We start from the raw sequence: 23551 nt of genomic DNA, 5'->3' as shown, positions 1-23551 counted from the left end.
TACAAACTCTTCTCTGGACTGTAGCTCTGATTGGCCTAACCTCACTAGTAGAACACATGGGCACATTGTTCACAAGGTTTACAGTCATTTGCTACCAAAGCCTGTCAGCTCAGTCCTCAGTCCCCAGGTACTTCATTTGCAGGTGAAAACACTTAAATCTGAAATCCTGTTCCTGCTCAAATCCTGCTTCCCCTACACCAGTGGACTGCTTGTCAGTTGGCTCTGTGTCATACTGGCGCAGACTGTCAGAGACTGTTCCAAATGGTGTCTCTCTCGGGAAGTGGGGGTGTGGGGGGGGTCAGGGGGGTGCAGAGGTGTGTCTTTTTTAAAACACAAAAGTGTGTCAGACACCTCTCCCTCTCTGTTGATTTATGCTGCAGTGGACCAGGAGCTGAACTTCCAGGACAAGTACCTGTTTTACCGTTTCCTGGACGACGAGCAGGACGGCGCCGTGCCGCCGAGCGAGGAGGAGATGAAGGAGAGCGAGGACGAGCTGCAGGACACACTGCTGCTGCTGTCCCAGATGGGCCCCGACGCCCACATGCGCATGATCCTCCGCAAGCCGTAAGGGCCCCGCACACACACGCATGCACACACACACACACACACACACACACACACACACACACACACACACATACGCACACTCACGCACACACACACACACACACACACACATACACACACACAAACACGCACACACATCCCCTCTCCCAGACCACATGCTAATACAAATCGCCTGGAGTACTTGCAATGTTGTTTCATATTAAAAAGCTAGTGCATATTACTGTTTGTATGGCAGCATTCTGGAGTCCTCTGTCAATGGACATAACTAGTCACATCCACTCCCCCTCCTTCTCTCTCTCTCTCTCTCTCTCTCTCTCTCTCTCTCTTTCTCTCTATCCTGCTCACCACTGAATGTTCCTTTCCTCCTTCCAAACCGCCAATTGATTAGATACAGTATCATCCTGTTGAAATTGCCGCTCACTTCCTCCCTTGCAGGCCGGGCCAGAGGACAGCGGATGATTTGGAGATCATTTATGAGGAGCTGCTGCACATCAAGGCCTTATCTCACCTCTCCACCACCGTGAGTGTGGCTTCTGTTACGGACGCTGCGCATCCATAGCCATAAGTCCTGTCTCGTCCCGTGTAACGATCCTCTCCCCTGTGGTCCTCCGTTTCCTACAGGTCAAAAGGGAATTGGCCGGTGTGCTCATCTTTGAGTCTCATGCCAAGGCTGGAACTGTGCGTAAGTAGATCCTGCAAATTAGCCACATTAGTTTGATTGACAGTTGACATCATGATAATAATGTGGTGTGCTGTTAGACCAGGAGAAGTGTATAGAAGCAAAGGATTACATGGTCAGCTGGGTTACAACATTCTGACAATTATCAGTGTTCTACCAAACCTCTCAAAAACTGAAGTATAATGCATTGTAGTGATTGACCTGGTGTTCTCTGTCTTCCAGTGTTTAATCAAGGTGAAGAAGGCACTTCCTGGTACATCATCCTGAAGGGTTCTGTAAATGTTGTCATCTATGGGAAGGTGAGACTTTCCAGGTTTTCTAATGATCACCCCCCCTATTCCATCCATTCCTAATGTTTTTGAATGAAAACAGCAGGAACTGATCAGATATCTGCACACTGCTCAGTGCTCCCCAGTAATTTATTAGGCACAGTTTGCCAACTTCTAGGTGTTCATCGGGTGCTAATTGCAGTTCATTCTCATTGCAGCTAATTAGCTCTTGGCAAAGACCTTTTTTGTGGAACCCTTCTTAACAGTTTTCTGATATGTGATTGTCAGTGACACAGCCAGATATTGTTCCCCTCAATACTAGACTAGGTTTGCTATATCTTGTGCTAATTCCCTACAGATATATTTAGAAAGCAGTAGTAGTAGCCGTATGAAGTCTCTACATGGATCATTACTGCATAATGGATTCATGTGCAGTGTATGTCGTGTGCCCATGCTGTGCCTCTTGTGGGCAGTGGGAGCCTGGCCCTCATCAGCCCGTGCCATGCTGTGTCTCACGCAGGGCGTTGTGTGCACTCTGCACGAGGGCGACGATTTCGGGAAGCTCGCTCTGGTGAACGATGCGCCCAGGGCGGCCTCCATTGTCCTGCGCGAGGACAACTGCCACTTCTTGCGTGTGGACAAGGAGGATTTCAACCGGATCCTGAGGGTGAGTGGATGTTTAGCAGTGTTATTGTTGTTGTTGCTCTGGGAGGTCCTCCACCTCCTGGCTGTCAACCTGCGTAATCCTACCAACTTGATTCCGTGAGCTCAGGAAAATCCCACTTGATCTGCCCCACACAATAGCTCAAGCATGCAGGATTGCCAGGGCAGAGGCGAACCCCACACAGCACTTTGGAGTGGATCTGTGTCCAGTTTCCAGTTATAAAATTATTTTGACAATTAAGTACAGATTTTTAATGTGTTTAATGCCTGTTTCAATGTGCTAAATCTCTAAACTGAGACATGGATCATTATGGTCTATTTAAACTGCAGTATGTAGTACACAGAGCATACAATGAATAAGATTAGTTTTGGGGACATACTCCATTGGCCCATGACACAGTAAAGGCTAAATTAACTTGCTAACGTGCTTTCAAAGATGTGCCAGCATGTGTTACTCAAAGATGTGCCAGTATGTGTTACTCAAAGTGAGATTTTCTGTTGAATATTTTAGGTGAATGCTTTTATTTAGTGCATCTTCAGGAATGACTGCTCTGTGATTGGTGTTGATCTCCCTCTTCTGGCCATGACGTAGAATTGCACAGTTGTCAGCCCACTACTATACAATGCCTCCTAGGAAAAAGGACATTCGTCACAGTGGAAAAGATTGTTAAATACATAAAGTAAAAAGAACAGCACAATCCTCTCTCTGTACTGGTTGTAGTGCACAGTGCCTGGGGTAGTGTGCTGGGGATGTCTGTGTTGCGAGGCGGAGGAGGGTGGGGCCGGTCAGAGGGCTGCCCCCTGTGTGTGTGAGGCTCACTGAGTCCTCCTTATCCTCTCTAAATCTGCACTTGGCGCTGACCCACCCCCCGGCCTCCCGGCAACAGTCAGAATGCTGACCCCCGCACACTCTCACTCTTTTACTCGCTCTCCACCACTGTTTAGAAGGTGACTAATCCAGTATGCTTACGGTGCACTCTCGTGTAATCACACTCTCTCTCTCTCTCTCTCTCTCTCTCTCTCTCTCTCTCTCTTTTTTTTTTTTTTTTCTCCCTCCATCTCTCTTTCTCTTTCTCCCAATCTGCCGATGGAGGAGTTGTGTGCTGGTGATGTTTTGATACCGCATGACAAAAGATTTTCTGGGTTTAAGCACCACATGTGTCTTACTGTACTGCTACTATACCCTTTTGCCATTTGTTTTATTTATTTCTGTAAAGTGGTTCCCTTGCTTTATTGCTGCTACTACTACTATTACTACTACTATTAATAACTATAATTATTAGTGACAATTATATAATCACTATCATATAATTATATTGTTATTAGAAGCCTATAAATGTAGATCTTCAGAATAAATCAGAAAAAAAAGTCCTCAGGTTTTTTCAGTGCATATGGTCTATGACTGTTCTGTATGACTGTTATTGTCTGCTGTACAATAGTACAATAGCTATACTACTGTGTGTGTGTGTGTGTGTGTGTGTGTGTGTGTGTGTGTGTCTATACTCTCTCAGGATGTAGAAGCTAACACAGTTCGTCTGAAGGAGCATGAGCAGGATGTGTTGGTGCTGGAGAAGGCCATTGGCCGCACCTCTAGCCATGGAGCCTTCTCATCCCACCACAAGTACGAAGGCACACACACACACACACACACACACACACACACACACACACACAGAGACAATTAATTCACTCATGCATGTGCACACACATACACACACACACACACACACACACACACACACACACACACACTCACAAATTCATTTAATTTAAATGAGCAATTTTCCAATGTTTACCTTGAGAATCAAGTGGTTACAGTAGGCTCAGGGTTTATGGAAGGCATCTGGCCTCTGATGGATGTAGAAAAACTCCTTGACCTGTTAATGGTCCAGGTCTGGCATATGATGGAGACAGAGGTGAATGGGGGCAGCAGGAGACGTGGGGCACATCAGACACAGGAAGCACCTGCATCTGTACACAGAGCCAGAGAGGATTGAGGGGAGGGGGGGGGCAATATCCAGGTGTGGTCTCTTCTCTACTGTAATATATAATTTGATTTTCTTTTCTAGAGAGTTCTTGTTGGACTCTCCGTTTGTGTGGCTATTATTGCGGGGGCAAGCGTACATGTGCGAGAGTGTCGGAACACTCCAGTGGCTCAGGCGGTGGACAGGAAGCCCCTGGACCCTGGCTGTCGGAGCCCGCCGTGTGTGTGGCCTGAACTCAGGCTTAATGGAGGCGGCTGATGGCCGACCAGCGGAGCCGCAGTGATGGCGAGAGGCGCATTAGCGCTAATGACAGACGGGCTCCCGGGGAGGGGGCAGGCCCTTCAGGGGGTACATCCACTCGGTCAGGGTCGCCCTCTAATCAGCCGCGGCGTGGCAGGCGAGGTGGCAAGAGGGGCCGGCGTGTCAAGGGCTGCTCCTTCCCGCTGGAGGAGCCCGACTCGCGTCTGGTCACCTAACCGCGCCCCCCCCCCCCCCCCCCCCCCGTCTGTCTCGTTAGGCTGCTGGCTGGTAATCAGAGTGCCACCTCAACGCTGGCCCACTGATCTGCTGCTGCTGGGAGTAGCGCGCCCGCCTGCCTAATGGAGCCACTGACATGGCATTATCCAGCAGACACGGTCATTAATGAATTCACAGGGACTCATGGGGTCTGTTTAAATGGCATTATGTCCCACATGCTTTTGGCTTTTAATGTAACAGGATCAAAACAGCACAGCCACACGGGGTTTGGAAGTGGGAGCGTGACAAAATATTTCTGCTCTTTTATCCGGCATAATGTTCTCATTTTTGTTTCTCTCTTATCCCTTGGCAGATGACTGCAGTTGCAATAGGGTTTATAAACCAGAGCAGTTGAAAGGAATTCTTTAATTGGACTCAAAGACATGTTTCTCTGATCACAGCTAGGCTCTCTCCAAGCACATCATAATAACAAACAACATCAGGTACTTCTGGAGACTATGGAAAGACACACGCTAGACTGGTGGTGTTTGAAATCTCAAAATGCCCATTCCCCTTCATTGCAGATACACTGTTATGGCAGGCACACCTGAGAAGATCCTGGAGCACTTCCTGGAGACTATGAGGCTAGACTCACAATTCACTGAGACAGGTATAAATAAAGATTCAAACGGGTGGGTTTGTTTCTGTCCTCAGGTGAGGGCTGAAAATTAGCAACAGTTCACAAAGTATATACTTGAAATAAGGACCAGGACCAGCTTTAGTAACTGCTTTTTCTTTTTGTCCATCTATCTCCCTGTCTTTCCTGTCCTCACAGACCCAGCCCTGGACGACTTTGTCCTCATGCACTCTGTCTTCCTTCCCAACGGTCAGCTCTGTCCCCTGCTCATGGCCCAATATCCTTTCAGTACTCTCTTCTTATCTCATTTTGCACAGTCATGGAGTTAACCAGGTTTACATTTCACTACTAGTTGTATACTGTTCTAACTGTGTGTGTGTGACAAGTCAATCTCTGAATCTGAATCTCTGAATCTCTCCCTAATAGCTCCTTCAACACTAGAATACTTGTTTGGCCCCTTTTTTCAGTGAATTGGTGCATCCTATTGCCTACCGACATGTAGACTTAGGTCTGGGTGTAATGGGACATTAGTGTGTCTGTAGTGCGTGCTGCTGCTCCTCCATCCACACCAGCTGGTGTGCGCAGATCTCATCCACAAGGCATCCTCCCACCCGCTGGCATTAGTTATTATCACCTTGACTGCCTGGCACCTACCATGCCCAGGCCTCCCAGGGCTCCGAGCAAGAGAAGCTGGACTTCGCCCTCAACAACAAGCGCCGTGTGGTGCGCCTCGCCCTACAGTGGGCCACCTTCCACGCCGACCAGCTCCAGGAAGAGGAGGCCTCCCTGGCCTTCCTGGAGGTCAGAGGTCATTGTCATTGGGGTTAGAGTGCAACAAGGGAGTGTTGCCCTCTGTGGTTATTCTCATGTTCTCTCTCTCTCTCTCTCTTTTCTCTCTCTCTCTCTCTCTCGTTTCTCTCTCCCTTTCTCTTTCCATGCAGGAGCTGTATATAGCTGTGTCAGATGATGGCAGGCTCTTCCCTGCACTTCATGAACAGCTCCCTGTGCTGGAGAAGATGGTCAAAAACAAGTAGGTAGACAGATCTGGTTATGGCTTTTTGTATTAACAACTCCCCTCCATGTTACTCAGTTCTTACAAATATCAATTGTGTTTTCAGTTCAGATGATTCCAGATCATCACAAAAGAAGGTTAGTAAAACCTCACAGGCATGAGCCTAATAAACTGTCTCTGTAAAACATGTTGAGGAAATACAGACGGATAGGAACTCGTTTAGTTCTTGAGAAAGTAAATATTTTGTATAAAGGGTGTACTATTGATTCAAGATGCCAGTTGCAAGAGTTTTTATCTGCAGTGGCTGCTGAGGATTGATATTGTTATCTTTGCCAAACCATTTCAGTTGTGCAATGAAAGTTTGTTTTCTCAGCACAAGGTTCTCCTGAGACAGTTCAGCATGGGCGACGAGAAACACCAGAAGAGGCAGCCCATCAAGAGCAATGATGAGAGTACGCTTTCACAGTCCAGTTTTATTCATGTGAACTTCACCACAGTTGTGGCCAAACTGCACCCCACTAATGCATCTGCTTGCTTTGCCGTCTGCAGTCTTGTTCAAAGTCTACTGCATTGACCACACCTACACCACCATCCGGGTCTCGGTGTCCGCCTCGGTCAGGGAGGTCATCAGCGCTGTGGCTGACAAGCTGGGGTCAGCGGAGGACCTTCTGCTGGTCAGCCTGAGTTCGGCCGGAGGTGAGAACGGGCACCGCCACCCTCCCACTAATCAAACGCACAGACACAGCGCCGAGAGCTTTCCGGGAAGGATGCGTCTATTTAAAGATGGCCCTGGATGGTGCTGCGGTCATCAGCTTGGGACTGACCTGGCCACTGACCCTGGTCCCATCTGTTTTAATTACCGGTGCATGCTGAAGTTGGGGACTTGACCCCATGATGGCTGTGAGGAGAGGATCACAGCACAACATTGCTGTACTTGCTGCAACTTATAAAATTCTACAGGCTCTCGCCACTGGCTGCTACTAGCAGCGTTGCGCTTACTGGTGCCAGAGCTCATTCATCTACCTCACAAAGGCCTGCCTGTGACCCCTTCACTGTACTGCCCCCACCAACAGCAGAGACTATGCAAGCCCTTACTGTAACAGTATCATGCCCTTAAGAGGGTGTGTGTGTGTGCGTGCGTGAGCGTGAGTGTGTGTGTGTGTGTGTGTGTGTGTGCGCGCATATCTACATCTCTGTGTGTTTTGTGGCACTTCATCATGGTTTTTCATGACAAGTGTTCTGATGCTTATCTTTGCTGTGCTTTGTCCATCTGTGTGTGTGTGTGTGTGTCTATGTTTCCTGAGTCAGGATTTATTACAACAATTGATATAGATAGCTTTAATGGTGTTTTAACCCTGAACATAATAGTTGAGTCTGTTTCTGTCTTTGATCTGTAATTTATTTGGACAGATAAGGTTGTGCTGAAGCCCAGTGATGTGTCAGTCTTCTCCGCGCTCAGCGTTAATGGACGTCTGTTTGCGTGCCCTCGGGACCAGCTCGATTCATTGGTGCGTAGGCTACCCGAAGGTGCACTGGGGAAGGAACAAAAAAAATACATTAGCTGACATTTACTCAATGGATCTAACGCATTAGCAAATAAAATAGCCTGCACCTAAATGGAGAATGGAACAAAGGCTTCAAACCACCCAACTTTCAATATTTATTCCAGTGTGCGCCCCTAGTAACAGTAAATGTGTAGAATTACATTTTATTTTTAGAAATATCATCTTTTAAACTACATGCTCTGTTAATAAATACACTGAAGAGGAGATTATCTGTTAATATTCTCTCTATATTTTTCTCGTCTCTCTCTCTCTCTCTCTCCCTCTCTGCGTGTGTTACCTAAAGACACCTCTGCCAGAACAGGAAGGTCCTTCCACTGGCTCCTTACCAACATTTGAGTTGATGAGCTCCAAGGACCTGGCCTACCAGATGACCCTCTGTGACTGGGAGCTCTTCAACTGTGTGCATGAGGTGCAGCACTAGCCCACTTTCACCACTCTCCACTTGTAGTCTGTCATCCACTAGTAGCTCATTCCTATATGCATGTATTTTACTTGTCACAGTTGTGTTACCTTACTGAATTAAGTGACTGCATGCATGGACATTGCAGCTTGAGCTGGTGTACCACACGTTGGGAAGGCAGCACTTCAAGAAGACCACGGCCAACCTGGACCTGTTTCTGCGGAGGTTCAATGAGATCCAGCTCTGGGTTATTACGGAGATGTGTCTGTGTGCACAGCTCAGCAAGCGGGTGCAGCTCCTCAAGAAGTTCATTAAGATCGCTGCTCAGTGAGTAGTGCTGTGCTTCTGTTCCATTTCCTCCTATAGTTGATGTGTTTTTTTTTTTTATCCAATGTCAATCATTTTTGCACACAGAAAGTCACATTTTGGATGGGTATTCATTATGAAACATGATGTATAGTTTTGTAAATTACTGGGTCAGAACTGGATTTCCTACAGATGTAATGTCATCTGACAAAAACAGACGTCTAAAAATGTCAGGATTTGTATGCCAACATTTATCCATGCCTTGCAAATAAAAGTCCACTAAAGCTGTTTCACAGTATCATGTATTGTTTCTCAATGGCTGGTTCATTAGTGAACGCATCTGACAGAGGCCTACATCCAGTGCATGAGATGAGATCATTAGCGAGGACCTCGTTAGGCCCGTATGGCTGATGAACAGTCATGTGACCAGTGTGCTTCACTCTTTCAGCTGCAAGGAGTACCGGAACCTCAACTCCTTCTTTGCCATCATCATGGGCATGAGTAACCCAGCGGTGAGCCGCCTCAGTCACACGTGGGAGGTAGGTACCGCAGGCTCCCGTCACCTCCTGACACCACCTGTTGAAGATCACTCCCGACTCGCAGTAATGTCTCACCTGAATGCTTTTCATGTTGCCAGAAGATCACTCCCGACTCGCAGTAATGTCTCACCTAAATGCTTTTCATGTTGCCAGAAACTGCCAAGCAAATTCAAGAAGTTCTATGGGGAGTTTGAGAACTTAATGGTAAGTCTAGTGAAGGTTTCATTTCCATTCCTATTGTTGTGAATTCCATTAGTTTTGCGCCGAGAGCTGGGAACTCTAAATAGATTGTGGGGAACGGGCCCTTGGACGTGCTCGGCTTCTATAGGCTCAATTCGCCGACCACCGTGGCACAGAAACGCACTCACATATTAATGGACCCCTCTTTATAATGCAAGCTCTGAATCAGCACATTCTTCCCGGAGAGCCCTGTAATTAAGGGTGATTGATGTATTCATGGAGACTAATTGTGCCTCATTTAGTTGTCAGTGTGATGTGTCTAACCAGTGAGCGCGAGAGGCCCCAGCGGGGTATCACTCCCATGATGACTTCTTTTCCCCTTTCTTTCCCACCAGGACCCGTCCAGGAACCACCGAGCTTATCGCCTCACCATGGCCAAGCTGGACCCTCCCATCATCCCCTTCATGCCTCTCCTGATCAAAGGTGAGGCCAGTGGGCTCGTAAGCACAACAGGCTCGCACGTACCACCCATGGGGCTGTCCATCAGGGGCTATTTGTAATGGACCGACCATATTTCGCCCCAGGTGTCCGGCATGATCAGTCTTAGTTTGTAAGGCAAGAACTGCACGGTGAAAGCAATACGTGTCATGTTTTTTTGCCTCCCAACAGATATGACATTCACCCATGAAGGGAACAAGACTTACACTGACAGTTTGGTTAATTTTGAGAAAATGGTGAGTCGTTTAAGATCATGATGAATTTAGTTTGACGCTGATGAACCGTTAGGCTTCACTTTGGTTGGCTTTTTCTTTTTAAACAATTTCAGTGGGAACACACTATGATTTTCTGTATGAAAAGTGCAGCACAAGTAAAATAGGATGCATTTTAAGTGCTTTTTATAAGTGCTTTTTTCTAACAGGATGTGATTTTATAATGTATTTGTGTGTTTGTTCCAGCGCATGATTGCAAACACAGTGCGGATAGTGAGGTACTGCCGGAGCCAACCATTCAGTAAGTGACCAAAGCTCACAGCCCAATTTTGTTTTCAAGGCCAAGGTAATGAACAAAAGCCCTGAATAGAAAAACAGTCATTTTTAATCCAAGAGCACATTGAACTCTTATGGGGTTTGGCACACTTTTAAACACTTTGAGTTTCATTGTGGTATAAATCAGTTATATTTTCTGCTCATGTGTATATTTTGGGGTATGCAAATGTCTTCAGTGCAATTCCAGCAGCACTCCACTCCTTCAGTGTTCTCCATCCTCCATCCCCTCAGGTCTGGACGCATCTCAGGTCAACAAGAACCACCAGGATGTGCGGGGCTACGTGCACCAGCTGAACGTGATCGACAACCAGAGGACTCTCTCACAACTCTCCCATAAGCTGGAGCCCCGGAGGACCTGAGGCGCGGCCGCCTTACGTCCAGCATTGTACCCATGCTGCTTCACCTCTACTGCCAAAACAACAACAACAACAACAACAACAATAAGAACAACAACAATAAGAAACAACAGGCTGTATACACGCCACATGACAAGCATCCTCTTCTTCTTCCGCTCTCAAGGGACCCATTTGCGTCACCATGGGTGATTCTGGTGACAGCCATATTGCATCAGCTCTATGTGATTTGCTAGCAGAAGCTAATGATATTTTATAAGTCATTATGAAGACATATTTTGGCTGTTTGTTTATATTGATGTATTGTTTTTCCATTCCTGTGGTGAAACATTCACCATGAACACTACTGTTTCATTTTTAAGAGTAATGAAACTTGCTGAACTAGTCTTGCTTCTTGCACGGCACCCGGGCAGACCCTGCTTTGGTTAAAAAGAGTTGTGAGAGTGGATGTTTCCTGTTTGTGTGAACCACTGGCATCAGATATGAGCACACTTTATAGTCTCAGGGTTTGGTCCGATCTACTGTAAGTGTGGGGGCAGCAAAGCGTAACCTCGGTAATCTTGGCAGAACGTCTTCCACAGATTACCGAGGCCTTCAGATCTGATGCTGGTGAAAATGCTGTCAGGCTTTCATAGGTGAACTCTTGTTGATTCTCTGATGAGCTCTAGCTCCTGTACAATCTTTTTTGGTGTGTTAAGCCTTCCTTTTAACTCTCTTATATGTGTTTTGTAAATGGTGTTATATTTGTAAGTACTTTAATTTTGTGGTTGTTTTCTCACACATTTTTAAACAATGTTTATTTTATTTATTTTGACCTCTGCATGTAATGAGTTTAATATCAGACAGATTAAATATGAGCACATTTTAAAAATCTGTGGAAAACTGTCTGCAAACTTTTTACCAAGATGTAGCCTAGGCTATTCTGTAAATAATGTAAACCTATTAAAAGTATTTACGGACATTTGACCTGTGGGGACAATTTTGTTATAACTTTGTTACAACTGAATAGACCTTCAGCTGTCACGTGATGTTGTCACTGTTTTTGTTGACATTTTGAATATAGTTCTTCACTCAAAACATTACCAGTAATTAGAATCAATAATCGGAAACAAAGCTTGTTCTCAGTGATACATGATGTGCCATTAGTCATGACAGCCAGAGGGGTCGGGCTGCCATACCTGTAGTGTAAGGAGATGCCACTTCTAGCCATCGAGTGGAGCTGTTGTCATCAGAATGAGCTGGCGTTATTGATATGAGTCCTGTTTGGCAACTCCAGTGTGTGGGAAGAAATAGTTGAGCAATACGTGAAATTACCCGGCACCGGAGAAAGTTTGGTCATTAGCTGGGAGATTTCATGGTTGCGATCAGCGGGCATTGCACTGTCGAACATACAGAGATAGAGAGCTAGCCCACTGAGACGAGTTGGTATGTATCACCCTTGTATCGTTTAATCCTAGAAATGAAATCTGCGTATCGTTTTGGGGTGGTTACATAATAGCCTAATGTCTATGCATAATGGTAATTGCTTGGCTATGCAAGCCTACACACCACGCAAATGTAGCCTATCTTAAGTTGTATCAATAGTCTATCAACTTGCTTCACGTAGGCTAAGTTAATGTACATATTCACATTAATGTACATATTCACTTCCTGAACATGCTTATAGGTGAGTCGTAGGTCATTTATTGTGGAAAGTTGAGATATCCCACGCTGGTGGAGTAGCCTACAGTTCTGTCAAACTGCACAACGAATAGGAACAAGTCTAACCTTACAGGTGCGCTGCAGTAGCTATGTAGGACCTCATAGTCACAGCACATGAGTGGCAACTTTACTTTGAAGAATTACGAGTGTAAATCAGATGTTTCCAAACCTTCCTTTAGCTTCCTCAATCATCCGGATGCCGTGTGGACTGTAACCTTGTGACTCAATGTTGGAGCCTTGAGATTTTTGAGGCCATACATTTGCATACCTATCAACATTTAGCTTTCCAAAAACGGGAGATTTTTTTTCGGGGGGGGGTCAGTGTTTATACCGGATCTGTGTTTGCATATTTAATACGTTTCATACACGTGTTTCAATGTTTCAACACTGCATTTCGGTCGTTGCTTTTACCTTACCATTACCTTACGCGTGCCAGTTATGTATCCACCAGCTGCCTGCCTGCAGCCTACTTCCAAAACTCCAAAGCTGCTTGCTGTCAGATTTGGTTCCGAGGGAACAAGTTCAGTGTATCAACAACACTCAATAACAGTTTATGTGATGTGTTAATCAATTAAATTCCCAACAATTTCACAACAGCTAGTTCTGGAGTAGACCATTCAACTAGCCCGCTTGCTTACGACGAGACTCAGGCTGCGCAGTTGGCACCCGCTTCCTTATTTGGGTTTTGGGTTGCCAGGTTTTAGCCTAGGACAAAACGGTTGAAATTGAAACTAAGTGATCGTGTATGTGTAGGGTGTATTTCATACACAATCTGGCAACCTGAATGGATCAATGATTTTAAAATGAAGTTTGATGGCCATACAAATTACGGGAGTTTTCCGGGAGAAATAACAAAACGGGAGGGTGCTGGGAGATGACCTTGAAATACGGGAGAAACCCGGGAAAAACGGTAGTGTTGACAGGTATGCATTTGTAGTGTAGCCTACGCTTAGTTTGAAATTGTGTTGACTGTCAAAACATTGTTTTCTTTCCATGCTGGTAGCAGATCCCCATTTCAAGTTGTTAATCCGAAAATCGGCTGATTAATAGGGAAATTAAGTGAGAAAGTATTTGCTTTTTACCCTCCAGTTGTATCTTGTGTCACACATGTGGCTCAAAGTCTCAGTACAGTGACGACATCTGGAAGCACCATACTGCCATTCAGGTGCAGTTTAAACCATTAGGATGGGTGGGAATAATTGACGCTGTCATTGTAGCAGTATGCCTAGTCCTTTTCCTCAAGGAATTCTTGTACAGAGAGCACCCCAAGTGTACTGTAGTTTTAGTGTCTGTGATATGCTATTTCAGACCCAAACACATGGTTTCTGTTTCAGTATCCGTCTGAAATGGAAACCATACGATCAAATGAATATCTACATGTCAGGGCCAAAGGACTACAGTGTAATGTTTGCCTGGTAGGACTGGAGCTTTCTAGCTTCCTCAGTAACCCTGGTGTTTGAAGAGGTGGTGTTTGGAGAGCAGTCACTGAGCTGTAGCTTCAGGGACCAGGTTGGTTGGGAGGCTAAATATAGATGGAATAGCTGTAAATCACTGGAAAGCATTGGCTCCCCTCTGTGACAATGGAAGCATTTCCTGCTGAGCTGGATAGCAATCCTCATTCTGGCCCAGGTAACAGCCTCTTAAAAGCCATAATTGCTTCACAGTAAATGTGAAACCCATGGACAATAACAGGGCAACAATTTCCTGTAATATGGGGATTCTCTCTTTTTTTATAAAATGTATTTAGGTTTTTATGTACAGTAGAAACAAAAGCGTACTGTTGTGTGTCGCCCGTAAAATGATAATTGCATGTTAATTCTACACATTCTAACTTGATGATGTGCACTGGACTATGTTATTATGTGATATGCAAAGCACGCTCACTCATCTTGATTCGCCATTTGAAAATTGGACACCGAAGTAAATATATACAGGTGCACACTGCACAGCTCCGAGTCATAGGGTGCTGTGAGTTATTTTGGACTCAGTCGCATGGGGCCTCCAGCAACCCCTCTAAAAAACTCCAGGCTTCAATCTGATACGGTAAGCAGAGACAGCTCAGCACTGTGCCGCAGACACTCGTCACTGGCTGTGAACGTGCATGCAAGCATGGAAGCATGGTCGCAGCACTGTGTCACTGCATGCCTTGAATGCCATGGGCCCTATACTAGGTGGTGGAGGCCCTGACCCACTCAGTGCTTACGGGCTGCCGTGAGTCACTAGTGACAGAGGTGTCGGGTCAGGAACCACAGGGTCTGTAAAGCACAGACACACATCAGGGGGAGGCACAAGGCCAAGACACAGGTCTAGCCAATAGCACGTAGGGTGAGTCAGGGAGCAGGAGTGTTGGGCCGCTGGGTCTCTGTTCTGAGGTATTCAGACAGAGCGTCCCTTTCCTGAGCACTCGCTGCGTGTGCCACCTCAGGGTAAGTAATGTGTTACAGGAGAACTGGCTCCTGAGGATGAAAAGAAAGGGAGTGAGGGACATATTGGGAGTTTCTGCTGGGCTCAGCAGCTTGCAGAGAGACCTCTCTCAATTCAACCCACCACTCTCCCTCTCTCCCTCTCTCCCTCCCTCGCTTCTTCTCCCTCTGTTTTCTCCCAGGTCCTCCAGAAGTGCGGCGGGGCTGTTTTTCTCCCCGCGGTGTCATTATGAGATGTCGTCTCTCAGCGCCTCCTTCGTGCAAATCAAGTTCGATGACATCCACTTCTACGAGAACTGCGGCGGTGGCAGTTTCGGCAGCGTCTACCGAGCCAGGTGGATCTCGCAGGACAAAGAGGTGGCAGTGAAAAAGCTCCTCAAGATCGAAAACGAGGTGGGAGTCATAATTGCCTGCTGCTGCCTTTTCATATAGTTTTTTTAATTGTCAGTATGATAATCATTTTAATTGCTCCCCCTATTTAGTGGGTTGTAGTGACTTTTGTACCCATCAGTCACAGTCATTATACTCCCCCTCAGTGGAAGGAGGCCGAGAGCTCAACTCCAGGAGCCTCCTCTTTGTGCACACAGACACCCATGTACTGCTTCCTTTCAGAGGAAATTAGAACCAAATGAGATCATATTAGTCTCAATTAAGCCACTGGTTTGTCACAAGAGTCTTGGGATGACTTTCAAAGCGACAGCTTGTTTTAGGAATGCAGAGGGGGGGAAAAGGACACATTTCAGACAAATTTGCCTTTTGTGAGTTCAGAGAGAGAGCACTGTGAGAACTCAAAGGGCTACAGTGTATTTAAGTTTTGATATGTTCATGTCTTATGAAATGTTAGGGTGCAGAAGATCAGTAATGTTATACGTAGATGTCCTGAATATATTTGTATTTAGCAGCACAGTTTTCTTTTTTTGTGAAGAAATCTGATGAGCCACAGTATATGGGTGTTTTATAAGGCCAAGCTTTCATTGTCTTTACTCTGACATAGTCTATGATCCCCAGGTGGTAGTGACATTGTTATCACTGTTCAAAGCACAGCAAAAGTCTGCTTTGCAAATGACATACAATGCTAGAAGTTAGTTAAACTTGGCTCCCTATGTTTTCTTATTGTTTCTGTACACTTTTGTGTGTCGTTAGTTCTGACTTCTTCCTGTTTTCCCTGCTTAGGCTGAAATCCTGAGTGTGCTCAGCCACAGAAACATCATTCAGTTCTATGGGGCAGTTCTTGAATCACCTAATTATGGCATCGTCACTGGTAAGTTCATCTTCGTTTGTTCAGTCCAAAGACTTTCTAAGACCCTTTCATGGCTGTGGTATCTCTGGTCAATGATAAATTCAGCAACTGGTTGTATAATACATAGTCACATGCTTTTTGTTTGCTAAACTTAATTAATACACATAAAGGATGGTCACCATTTATGACTAAACATGATTAAACATGCTGTCACAGTGACTCATCAGCATGTAATGAGGCTCTACAGTTCAACAACACATCAAGCATGTATCAAACTAGGAGTGGGAAGAAGAAGCGTACTGGCATGATAGCTCAAATCTGATGTAGTGTAATGGTTTTGGGTTGCTATGCTAATAGTGTACTGCATGTTTATTTTGCACTGTAGTTTACGTGCAAATCTGCAAAAACCAAAACAATTTCATTGATGAAGCCATAGGTAGAATTCCCCCGCTGTTTGTCTGAATGTACTGTGACCTATTAGATAGGGGGGTGGGGGGAGGGTTATACAGCAAATACCATTATCTTGACAGTGTCCAAAGACAGCTTTGATGATATGCACATTGGGTCACAGTTGGCTACGACTAACTAGCAGGTTGCCCCATGCTACAGGCCTACGCTCTTCTCCAATTATCAACCCAGGCTGTGCCATGAAGACAGTGTGTTGTTGAGAGCTCCTGGACAAGATCACATTACAGCATTAATAATGTGCGTGCCCAGAACAAAAGGAGTGCATGGAGAACAACAACCCGTATTTGAGTATCAGAGGCTAGCCAGTGAAGGAAACAGATGTGGCTTTGATGGCCTCTTTGCTTGGTCTCCTGGGTCTGAAGAATGCGGCTTTCCTTAACATGTGATGCAGTAGGAAAACAATGTTAGTCTCTTGCACTCAATTTTGGTTTGAGTTGAGTCTGGCAACCCCAATGCGACAGCGGCTCTGAGAGATCCAGCCTAGGTCGTCATGGAGCGGCCGTCTCTATTTATCAAAGCACAAATCTAATTAGCACCAGGTAAAGGAGAAAAGTTTATTACCACTCGCCTGACCCTCACATTTCCACAGTCATCAGCAGGGTTATAAATCTCGCCTGTCTTCTCATATCTCAGAGGCCAGTGGCTCTTCTTTCTAGCAAACAATATCTATCTGGAGAGAACATTAATCAAATGAGCATGGCAGTTCACCAGCATGGCATATGGTGAAATATGCCAGGGATTCTCAGTGATTGCAGTCCAAATGGAAACTATTCTGTTTGCAGCCAATGCTTGTGCACTTATTGCAGAACTAGTTATATTGGTTTCCGATCTTGTTTAGGTGCATGTTCTATATTGAATTCCTTGTCAGTGCGTCTGTCAAGCTAACTTGCACGTTATACTTCCCTGTCCTGTTCATCTTCAAACACGTGGGCAGAAAAATGTTGCATCTATACAGCACTGTAGTACCAGTACTGGGTGCAAAGTACAAAACACACACTCATATGAGTCACTGCAAAGACATAGGTGTAGGGTTAGGGTCATATAACATATTTGTGTGAACTGACAGTTGTATCAGTAGAATTCAGTCATAAGAGTTTTTGGGTCCTATCTCGGCGATCTAAAACGCATGGTCACTGGCAAATAATTTAGGGGTTTGTCCAGTTTACATTGGGGATGGTTTTGTTATCAAACATTATCAAATGTCGGGCGCCTGGCGCAAAAAGGCGGTTTTTATGTTTCTTAATCAGTCATGGGTGTATTTTGGGCGTAACATCCTTTAAACCAATGAAAATGACATCTGTCATTCCCTTTAACAGCAAGCAGAGCAACTTTAAACAGCGCATCGGTATTTTGATAGTCAGCGGCGCATTTGGAATCTATGGAATCTATTCCACTAAACCATGCTTTACAAAAACCTAGCAGAGACCCACGCATCTGCACTCGTCTATTATTTGAACTCACTGGCAAAGTGAAACTAACTTCACCGTAGTGTCATAGTCAACGACAAAGCAGTTATACACAGTTAATGACTTTCACTACTGACAATGGGTTACCATCGAAAACATAGCCTGAAAAAAGCAACACTTACCCCAATAATATTCAATGACTGAATAAAAAACCTAAGGACATTTATCCTGCATTTATCCTGAGTTGCTGCTTACATCTTGTGACAGTGCGTCTTCAGCTGTGCTTCATATGCGCCTTTCGCTATAGACCAAATTTTTCTTGGTCAGTGGCGTAATGCTTTTTAGATAGTGTAAGATAGCAATTTTTAGATAATGCGCCAGACGGTCAGACCACACCTTAGGTTGTTAATTGTCACGCCCCTGAGCGCATTGTTCAATAAAAGAGACGCGCATGGTGAAAAATTCGAGTGTAAGATAGGAATACGCTTTGCGTCGTGATAACAATGAGTTTTATATCGCCAAGATAGAGCCCTTTGGTGCTCATACCGTTTTGATCTTGTGAGCTGTTATAGTGTGTTATAGTGTTATAGCTGATACCTTGTCAGACTCTGACCATGTACTTCACCTATCTGTCTGTCTGACTGACTGACAGCAGTTTGCCCTGAGAGTCTGTATCTCCAACCTGAGGTGCTCCAAAGGCTGCTAAACTGGGTTTGGGAACTGGGTTCCTCAGGGCACAGTGATAGATGAGCTCATCTGTTGGGGAGCTGCAGTAGCAGAGCACATTTATCTCATCATAACCTTCCCTGTGCCTTTTACGTTAACAAGAAAATGTATTCAGTTACAAAGTTAAGTCGTTGGGCTAAGATGAATTCATGTTTGATCCATGTTTTTTTGTTTAAAAAATTAGTACTAAGAAGTATTTTGTTACCCATAATGAGTCTTGTGTAGAAGCTGTCTCTGAGGTTGGTGTTGTCCTTCATGTCTCCTGTCAGAGTATGCCAGCGGAGGGTCTCTTTATGAGTTCCTGTCTAGTGATGAGAGCGAGGCCATTGACATGAAGCAGATCATGACTTGGGCGATGGACATAGCCAAAGGTGAGGCCACAGCTGATCCCTTCACTCAATCATTCACTGTTTCTGTGTGACCCCAGGCTCCTTACTCTCATCTGAGTAGTTTTATATAGACTTTGTGATATACTATATCAGAGACAATCCCAGCCTCTGTGAAACTGACTCATGGTTTGTGTTCATAAGCTCTTCCCGACGGCTGAGGTCTGACAGCCGAAATGTTCTTTATTGTCCCAGGAATGCACTATTTACACTCGGAGGCCCCAGTGAAAGTCATCCACAGGGACCTGAAGTCCAGGAATGGTGAGTTTCCAGAGCCACAGCGACCCTAACCACAGCCACTGTTTGTGTGCAGACAGCAGATGTTTATTTGGACTTAGTGAACTAACTGAAATTCAATAGAGCCTGGTTTGCAGAGGAAAAGTGTATGTCCTGCCTCCCCACTGACTTGTGGTCCTAACCTGCACTTTGTGTATTTATTTGCAGTGGTCATGTCACCAGATAAAGTACTTAAGGTAAGCTGAGGCTACAGCCGAGTAGAATACCTTTGCTGTTTCTGGCCACTGATATAGTATAACCACCTAATATTTTATGGCCTGGTGAAATGAATGGTGCACTGTGTAATGTTTCCTCACTTTTATTTTTCTCCACATCCCAGATCTGTGACTTCGGCGCCTCCAGGTTTTTGTCCCACACCACGCACATGTCCCTGGTGGGGACATTTCCTTGGATGGCCCCAGAGGTGATCCAGAGTCTCCCTGTGTGTGAGAGGTGTGACACATACTCCTACGGTGTGGTGAGTCTGCACGACCTCGTCATCTCGGAGGTCACTGGTCCCCAACTCTTATGATCGCCACTAATGATTCATATGTGTCATCCATATAAAGCCTCAATCTCAGTGTGTCAAACATTAGGACACTTAGCTGTTTTTTTTTACTTATTGTTTATTTATACAATAAATAGCATGGAAATCAGGGAGTTTTAATTAAATGAACACTAATTACAGTAAAAAGAAATAATCCACAAAAACACACATACCAAATGTTTTTGTCACATGAATATAGGTGTGTATTCACTGCATGGTCTGCTGTGTATGCCTGATGTTTGTGTGTATGTATGCTCAAGTGATTCCTTTAAAGCATACCTGCCAACATTTAGCTTTCCAAAAGGTTTCCGGTGTTTGCACAGAATCAGTGTATGCATATTTAACATGTTTTATACACTCTTTGCAGCATTGCATTTTGGTCGTTGCTTTTAGCCTTACCGAAACAGATACGCATGCCAGTTATGTATCCACCACCTCCAAAGCTGCTGTGAGATTATCTTCCGAGGACACAAGTTTCCTTTTGTGTATCAACAACACCCAATAACAGTTTATGTGATGTGTTAATCACAAAATTTCTTCCCTAACAATTTGACAACAGCTAGTTGTGAAGTAGGCTATTCAACTAGCCCGCTTGCTTGCAAGACTCTGTGGCTGCACAGTGTGCACCCGCTTGCCTATTTGGGTTTTGGGTTGCCAGGTTTTACGACAAAAAGGTTTAAATTGAAAGTAAGTAATTGTGTATGTGTAGGGTGTATTTAATACATATTTTAAAATTATGTTTGATGGTCATGTAAATTACGGGAGTTTTCCGGGAGAAATAACAAAATGGGAGGGCGCCGGGAGATGACCTTGAAATACCCAGGAAACCCGGGAAAAACGGGAGTGTTGGCAAGTATGCTTTAAAGGTGTGTCAGGGCATGCAAAGAATGTGTGTGTGTGTGTGTGTGTGTGTGTGTGTGTGTGTGTGTGTGTGTGTGTGTGTGTGTGTATGTGTGGGTGTGGTGTATGTGGTTGTGTGTGTGTGTGTGTGTGTGTGTCCACCCAGGCTGCACTTGTTACGGCAGGGAATGTCTGAGTGAGTCAGTATGACTACATAGAGAACTGTCACTGAGCCAGTCTACTCACCAGGTTTTTTTAACAGTAGAGAGAGGACAGACTGACTGTATAGTCTTCATCTAATCTTTTGGTGTGCCTTTTCAAGGTTTTATGGGAGATGCTCACTCGGGAGATTCCCTTTAAAGGGCTGGAGGGTTTGCAAGTGGCCTGGCTGGTCGTGGAAAAAAACGAGGTAACTTAGTAACTATTGATGACTTGCACAGTCAAGATTGGCCTACAAGAAATATTTTACATAAAACTCAGCATTTTATAGTGCTTATAGTGTTTTAGTGCTCTCCCCTGAATTGAGAGTGCAAAGCAATGTAAGGGCACTTCATAAAAAGTGTCTTGCCACAGCTATCAGACCATTAAATGCAGCTAAGTTTGGGAACAGAAACGTTCTGTTTGTCTGTATTTAGCGAATAGTGCCATGGTGACGTGACGCAGCAGCAGACATGTTGGCTGAGTTGTGTTGCTGCTGCGGTGCTGTTGCTGGCCTGTGACCCCCCAACTCTGTCTGCCCTGTTCTAGAGATTAACCATCCCCAGCTGCTGCCCTGCCAGCTTCGCCCGCCTTATGAGGAACTGCTGGATCACTGACCCAAAGGTACGGGCAGGAAACGCCGCATGACAGCACACGCTGACACCAGAAGTCTGTGCTCCACTGTGCTTATTCATGTTGGTTCATTTAGCTCTATTGTTGATCAAATAACCTGAAATAGTAATGGCAGATGGCCAGAGAAAGGCTTATGCAATGTACTATCAAAACAGAATTCTCACTCCGTCAATATGTTGTTTAATTACAAGTATGGGGTGAAGTCTATCTTTAGCAGATTACTTCAGCTTGGTTGGCCAATGTTCATTACAGTAGTGATCTAACAGGCTTCCTTCCTCTGTTGTCTTAATAACGCTACACACTGCCTCCCTATCACTCAGCAGCAATAGCAGTGTTGGCCATGTCAGACGGCCACTTCCTTTACATGCATAGAGTTGTGGTTAAAGGTCAGAGCTAAATTGATGTGCTGTCATGGAAGCTGATGGATTAGCGCTCTTCACCTCCCGTCTCTGATGGTGGGTCTTGTGTGCACGCAGGATAGGCCGGCGTTCAAGCACATCCTTCTGACCCTGGAGGCCATGTGGAACGACAGTCAGTTGCCCGAGCAGTGCAACTCCTTCCTCAACAACAAGGCAGAGTGGAGGTACACACACACACACACACACACACACACACACACACACACACACACACACACACACACACACACAGACACACACACACACACACACAGACACACACACACACACTGGGCAGCAGCAGGTCAGACGCAGGCCTGCTGGGGTCACTATGAGTTGACTCATACTCTACTCATACACTCTAGTCTCTACACAGAGGTGCCAGAGAATGTGGCTAAGTGTATATAGCTAATAAAGTGGAGGTGGGGGAGGAGGTGAGGGACACACCATCTGCTCCCAGATTCCAGATGTGAGAAGCACCCATCTTGGTGGTTTTGTATTCAGCTCCATCCCACAGTGGGACACTTGTGTGTGTGTGGGTGGGAGTGCATATGGGTTCCTGAGCCGTTTCAGGCTGGCAGAGTCCTGCCGCGGGTGGATGAGCAAACTCTAAAGGAGACGACAGGTGTGCTGCCCGGGATTCACAGGTTCTCAAATCTGAATGGACTGGGGTTTTATTGGGCTGTCAGAGAGAGCTCTGCCGCGGCCTCGTCCACCTGGAGGAGCCAGGTGTTTGTTGTGTTGTCGGGCGGCCGCAAGTCGGTCGTGCCTCCTCATTAGGGCAGCCAGCGGGGAGCCAGCGGGCAGCAGATGCCCGAGCGCTGGCGGAGCCTCTGCAGTGGGCGCCTCGTGGGTCCCAGCGGACGTCCAGGGAAGGGGGGGGACACAGCGCGCCTCGGAACATGAGTGCACTGCGGCTAATTGGGATTCATGGGACTGCGAGCGTCTGTGCCCAGCAGCTGTGGAGGCAGTGGGCCTGCATGGTGATTAGCAGCGGACCCAGGCCCCACCTCTGACCTGGGGTCGCTGGCTTGGACAAATGTGGTTAATCTGATGAGTCTCATGGCATTCCCTCGCAAGCGCAATAACAGCTTATTTATCACTCTCTCAGAGCGGAAAATCAACTTTCAAAATCAACAAAGATAGCATAGTTAATAACAAAATGATTTTCCCTCGCCCATTTTTATTTATTGTCATAGCGAGGAATATTTTCCTGACATTTCCCAGATGTGTTGTTGTTATTGCCGTATTTGAATGGGATTCCTGTGTAGAGTCTATTAGTCGCAGCCCTGGGGTGTTCTATGATCTCTTCAGCTGATCTCAGCCCTGGCTTGCGCTCAGTCAGGTGACTTTTGGGAAACTGCCCCTGGTCACTCTGCTGCTCTGAAGTTTCTGGTGGCCGTCTAAATTAAGGCACTGGGGCTGGAAACGGTCCAGGGGAGCATGAGGAGGGAACTCCTTTCCCAGCGGCCCTCACAGCTGTTTGAAGCAGGAGGGAGGAAGGGGGGTGGAGGGTTGAGGGGTGGGACCAAGAATGAGGAAGTGATCAAAGAGAAGGAAGTAGAAGAGAGGAAAGGCGACAGGGAATTATTTGTCCTGAAAACACACACACAAGCAAGAGAGGGAGGGTCGAGGGCAGATGAGAAATACCA

General features: G+C 45.8%; 2 protein-coding genes across 6 annotated transcripts in view; both read left to right on the top strand.

Moving 5' to 3' along the window:
- Window positions 1-11618, top strand: part of rapgef4a (Rap guanine nucleotide exchange factor 4a) — a 32056-nt gene extending 20438 nt beyond the window's left edge. For all 3 annotated transcript variants that reach the window (XM_042084211.1, XM_042084210.1, XM_042084212.1), the window contains 22 exons: window positions 381-564; window positions 1003-1087; window positions 1189-1249; window positions 1469-1545; window positions 2036-2182; window positions 3690-3799; window positions 5204-5289; window positions 5455-5533; window positions 5907-6057; window positions 6198-6286; window positions 6375-6405; window positions 6642-6720; window positions 6818-6964; window positions 7679-7776; window positions 8117-8242; window positions 8382-8560; window positions 8988-9078; window positions 9232-9282; window positions 9654-9741; window positions 9928-9992; window positions 10215-10269; window positions 10536-11618. In XM_042084211.1, coding sequence (XP_041940145.1) covers window positions 381-564; window positions 1003-1087; window positions 1189-1249; window positions 1469-1545; window positions 2036-2182; window positions 3690-3799; window positions 5204-5289; window positions 5455-5533; window positions 5907-6057; window positions 6198-6286; window positions 6375-6405; window positions 6642-6720; window positions 6818-6964; window positions 7679-7776; window positions 8117-8242; window positions 8382-8560; window positions 8988-9078; window positions 9232-9282; window positions 9654-9741; window positions 9928-9992; window positions 10215-10269; window positions 10536-10663 — 2207 coding nt within the window. In that variant the 3' untranslated portion in view covers window positions 10664-11618. The remainder of the gene's footprint in view (window positions 1-380; window positions 565-1002; window positions 1088-1188; window positions 1250-1468; window positions 1546-2035; window positions 2183-3689; window positions 3800-5203; window positions 5290-5454; window positions 5534-5906; window positions 6058-6197; window positions 6287-6374; window positions 6406-6641; window positions 6721-6817; window positions 6965-7678; window positions 7777-8116; window positions 8243-8381; window positions 8561-8987; window positions 9079-9231; window positions 9283-9653; window positions 9742-9927; window positions 9993-10214; window positions 10270-10535) is intronic.
- A 280-nt stretch (window positions 11619-11898) lies between these two features.
- zak (sterile alpha motif and leucine zipper containing kinase AZK) overlaps window positions 11899-23551 on the top strand; it is a 25445-nt gene continuing 13792 nt past the window's right edge. The window contains exons 1-10 of one of the 3 annotated variants that reach the window (XM_042084215.1): window positions 11899-12082; window positions 14964-15174; window positions 15955-16042; window positions 18891-18992; window positions 19203-19268; window positions 19452-19480; window positions 19624-19761; window positions 20993-21079; window positions 21418-21492; window positions 21978-22084. In XM_042084215.1, the coding sequence (XP_041940149.1) occupies window positions 15016-15174; window positions 15955-16042; window positions 18891-18992; window positions 19203-19268; window positions 19452-19480; window positions 19624-19761; window positions 20993-21079; window positions 21418-21492; window positions 21978-22084 (851 nt within the window). In that variant the 5' untranslated portion in view covers window positions 11899-12082; window positions 14964-15015. Of the gene's footprint in view, window positions 12083-14759; window positions 14785-14963; window positions 15175-15954; window positions 16043-18890; window positions 18993-19202; window positions 19269-19451; window positions 19481-19623; window positions 19762-20992; window positions 21080-21417; window positions 21493-21977; window positions 22085-23551 lie in introns of those variants that run through there. The other 2 variants (XM_042084213.1, XM_042084214.1) reach the window with 2 other exon arrangements.

The sequence above is a fragment of the Alosa sapidissima genome, chromosome 2, assembly GCF_018492685.1.
Source record: "Alosa sapidissima isolate fAloSap1 chromosome 2, fAloSap1.pri, whole genome shotgun sequence".
Taxonomy (NCBI): Eukaryota; Metazoa; Chordata; class Actinopteri; order Clupeiformes; family Clupeidae; genus Alosa; species Alosa sapidissima.
This window is presented reverse-complemented; position numbering and strand designations above follow the sequence as displayed.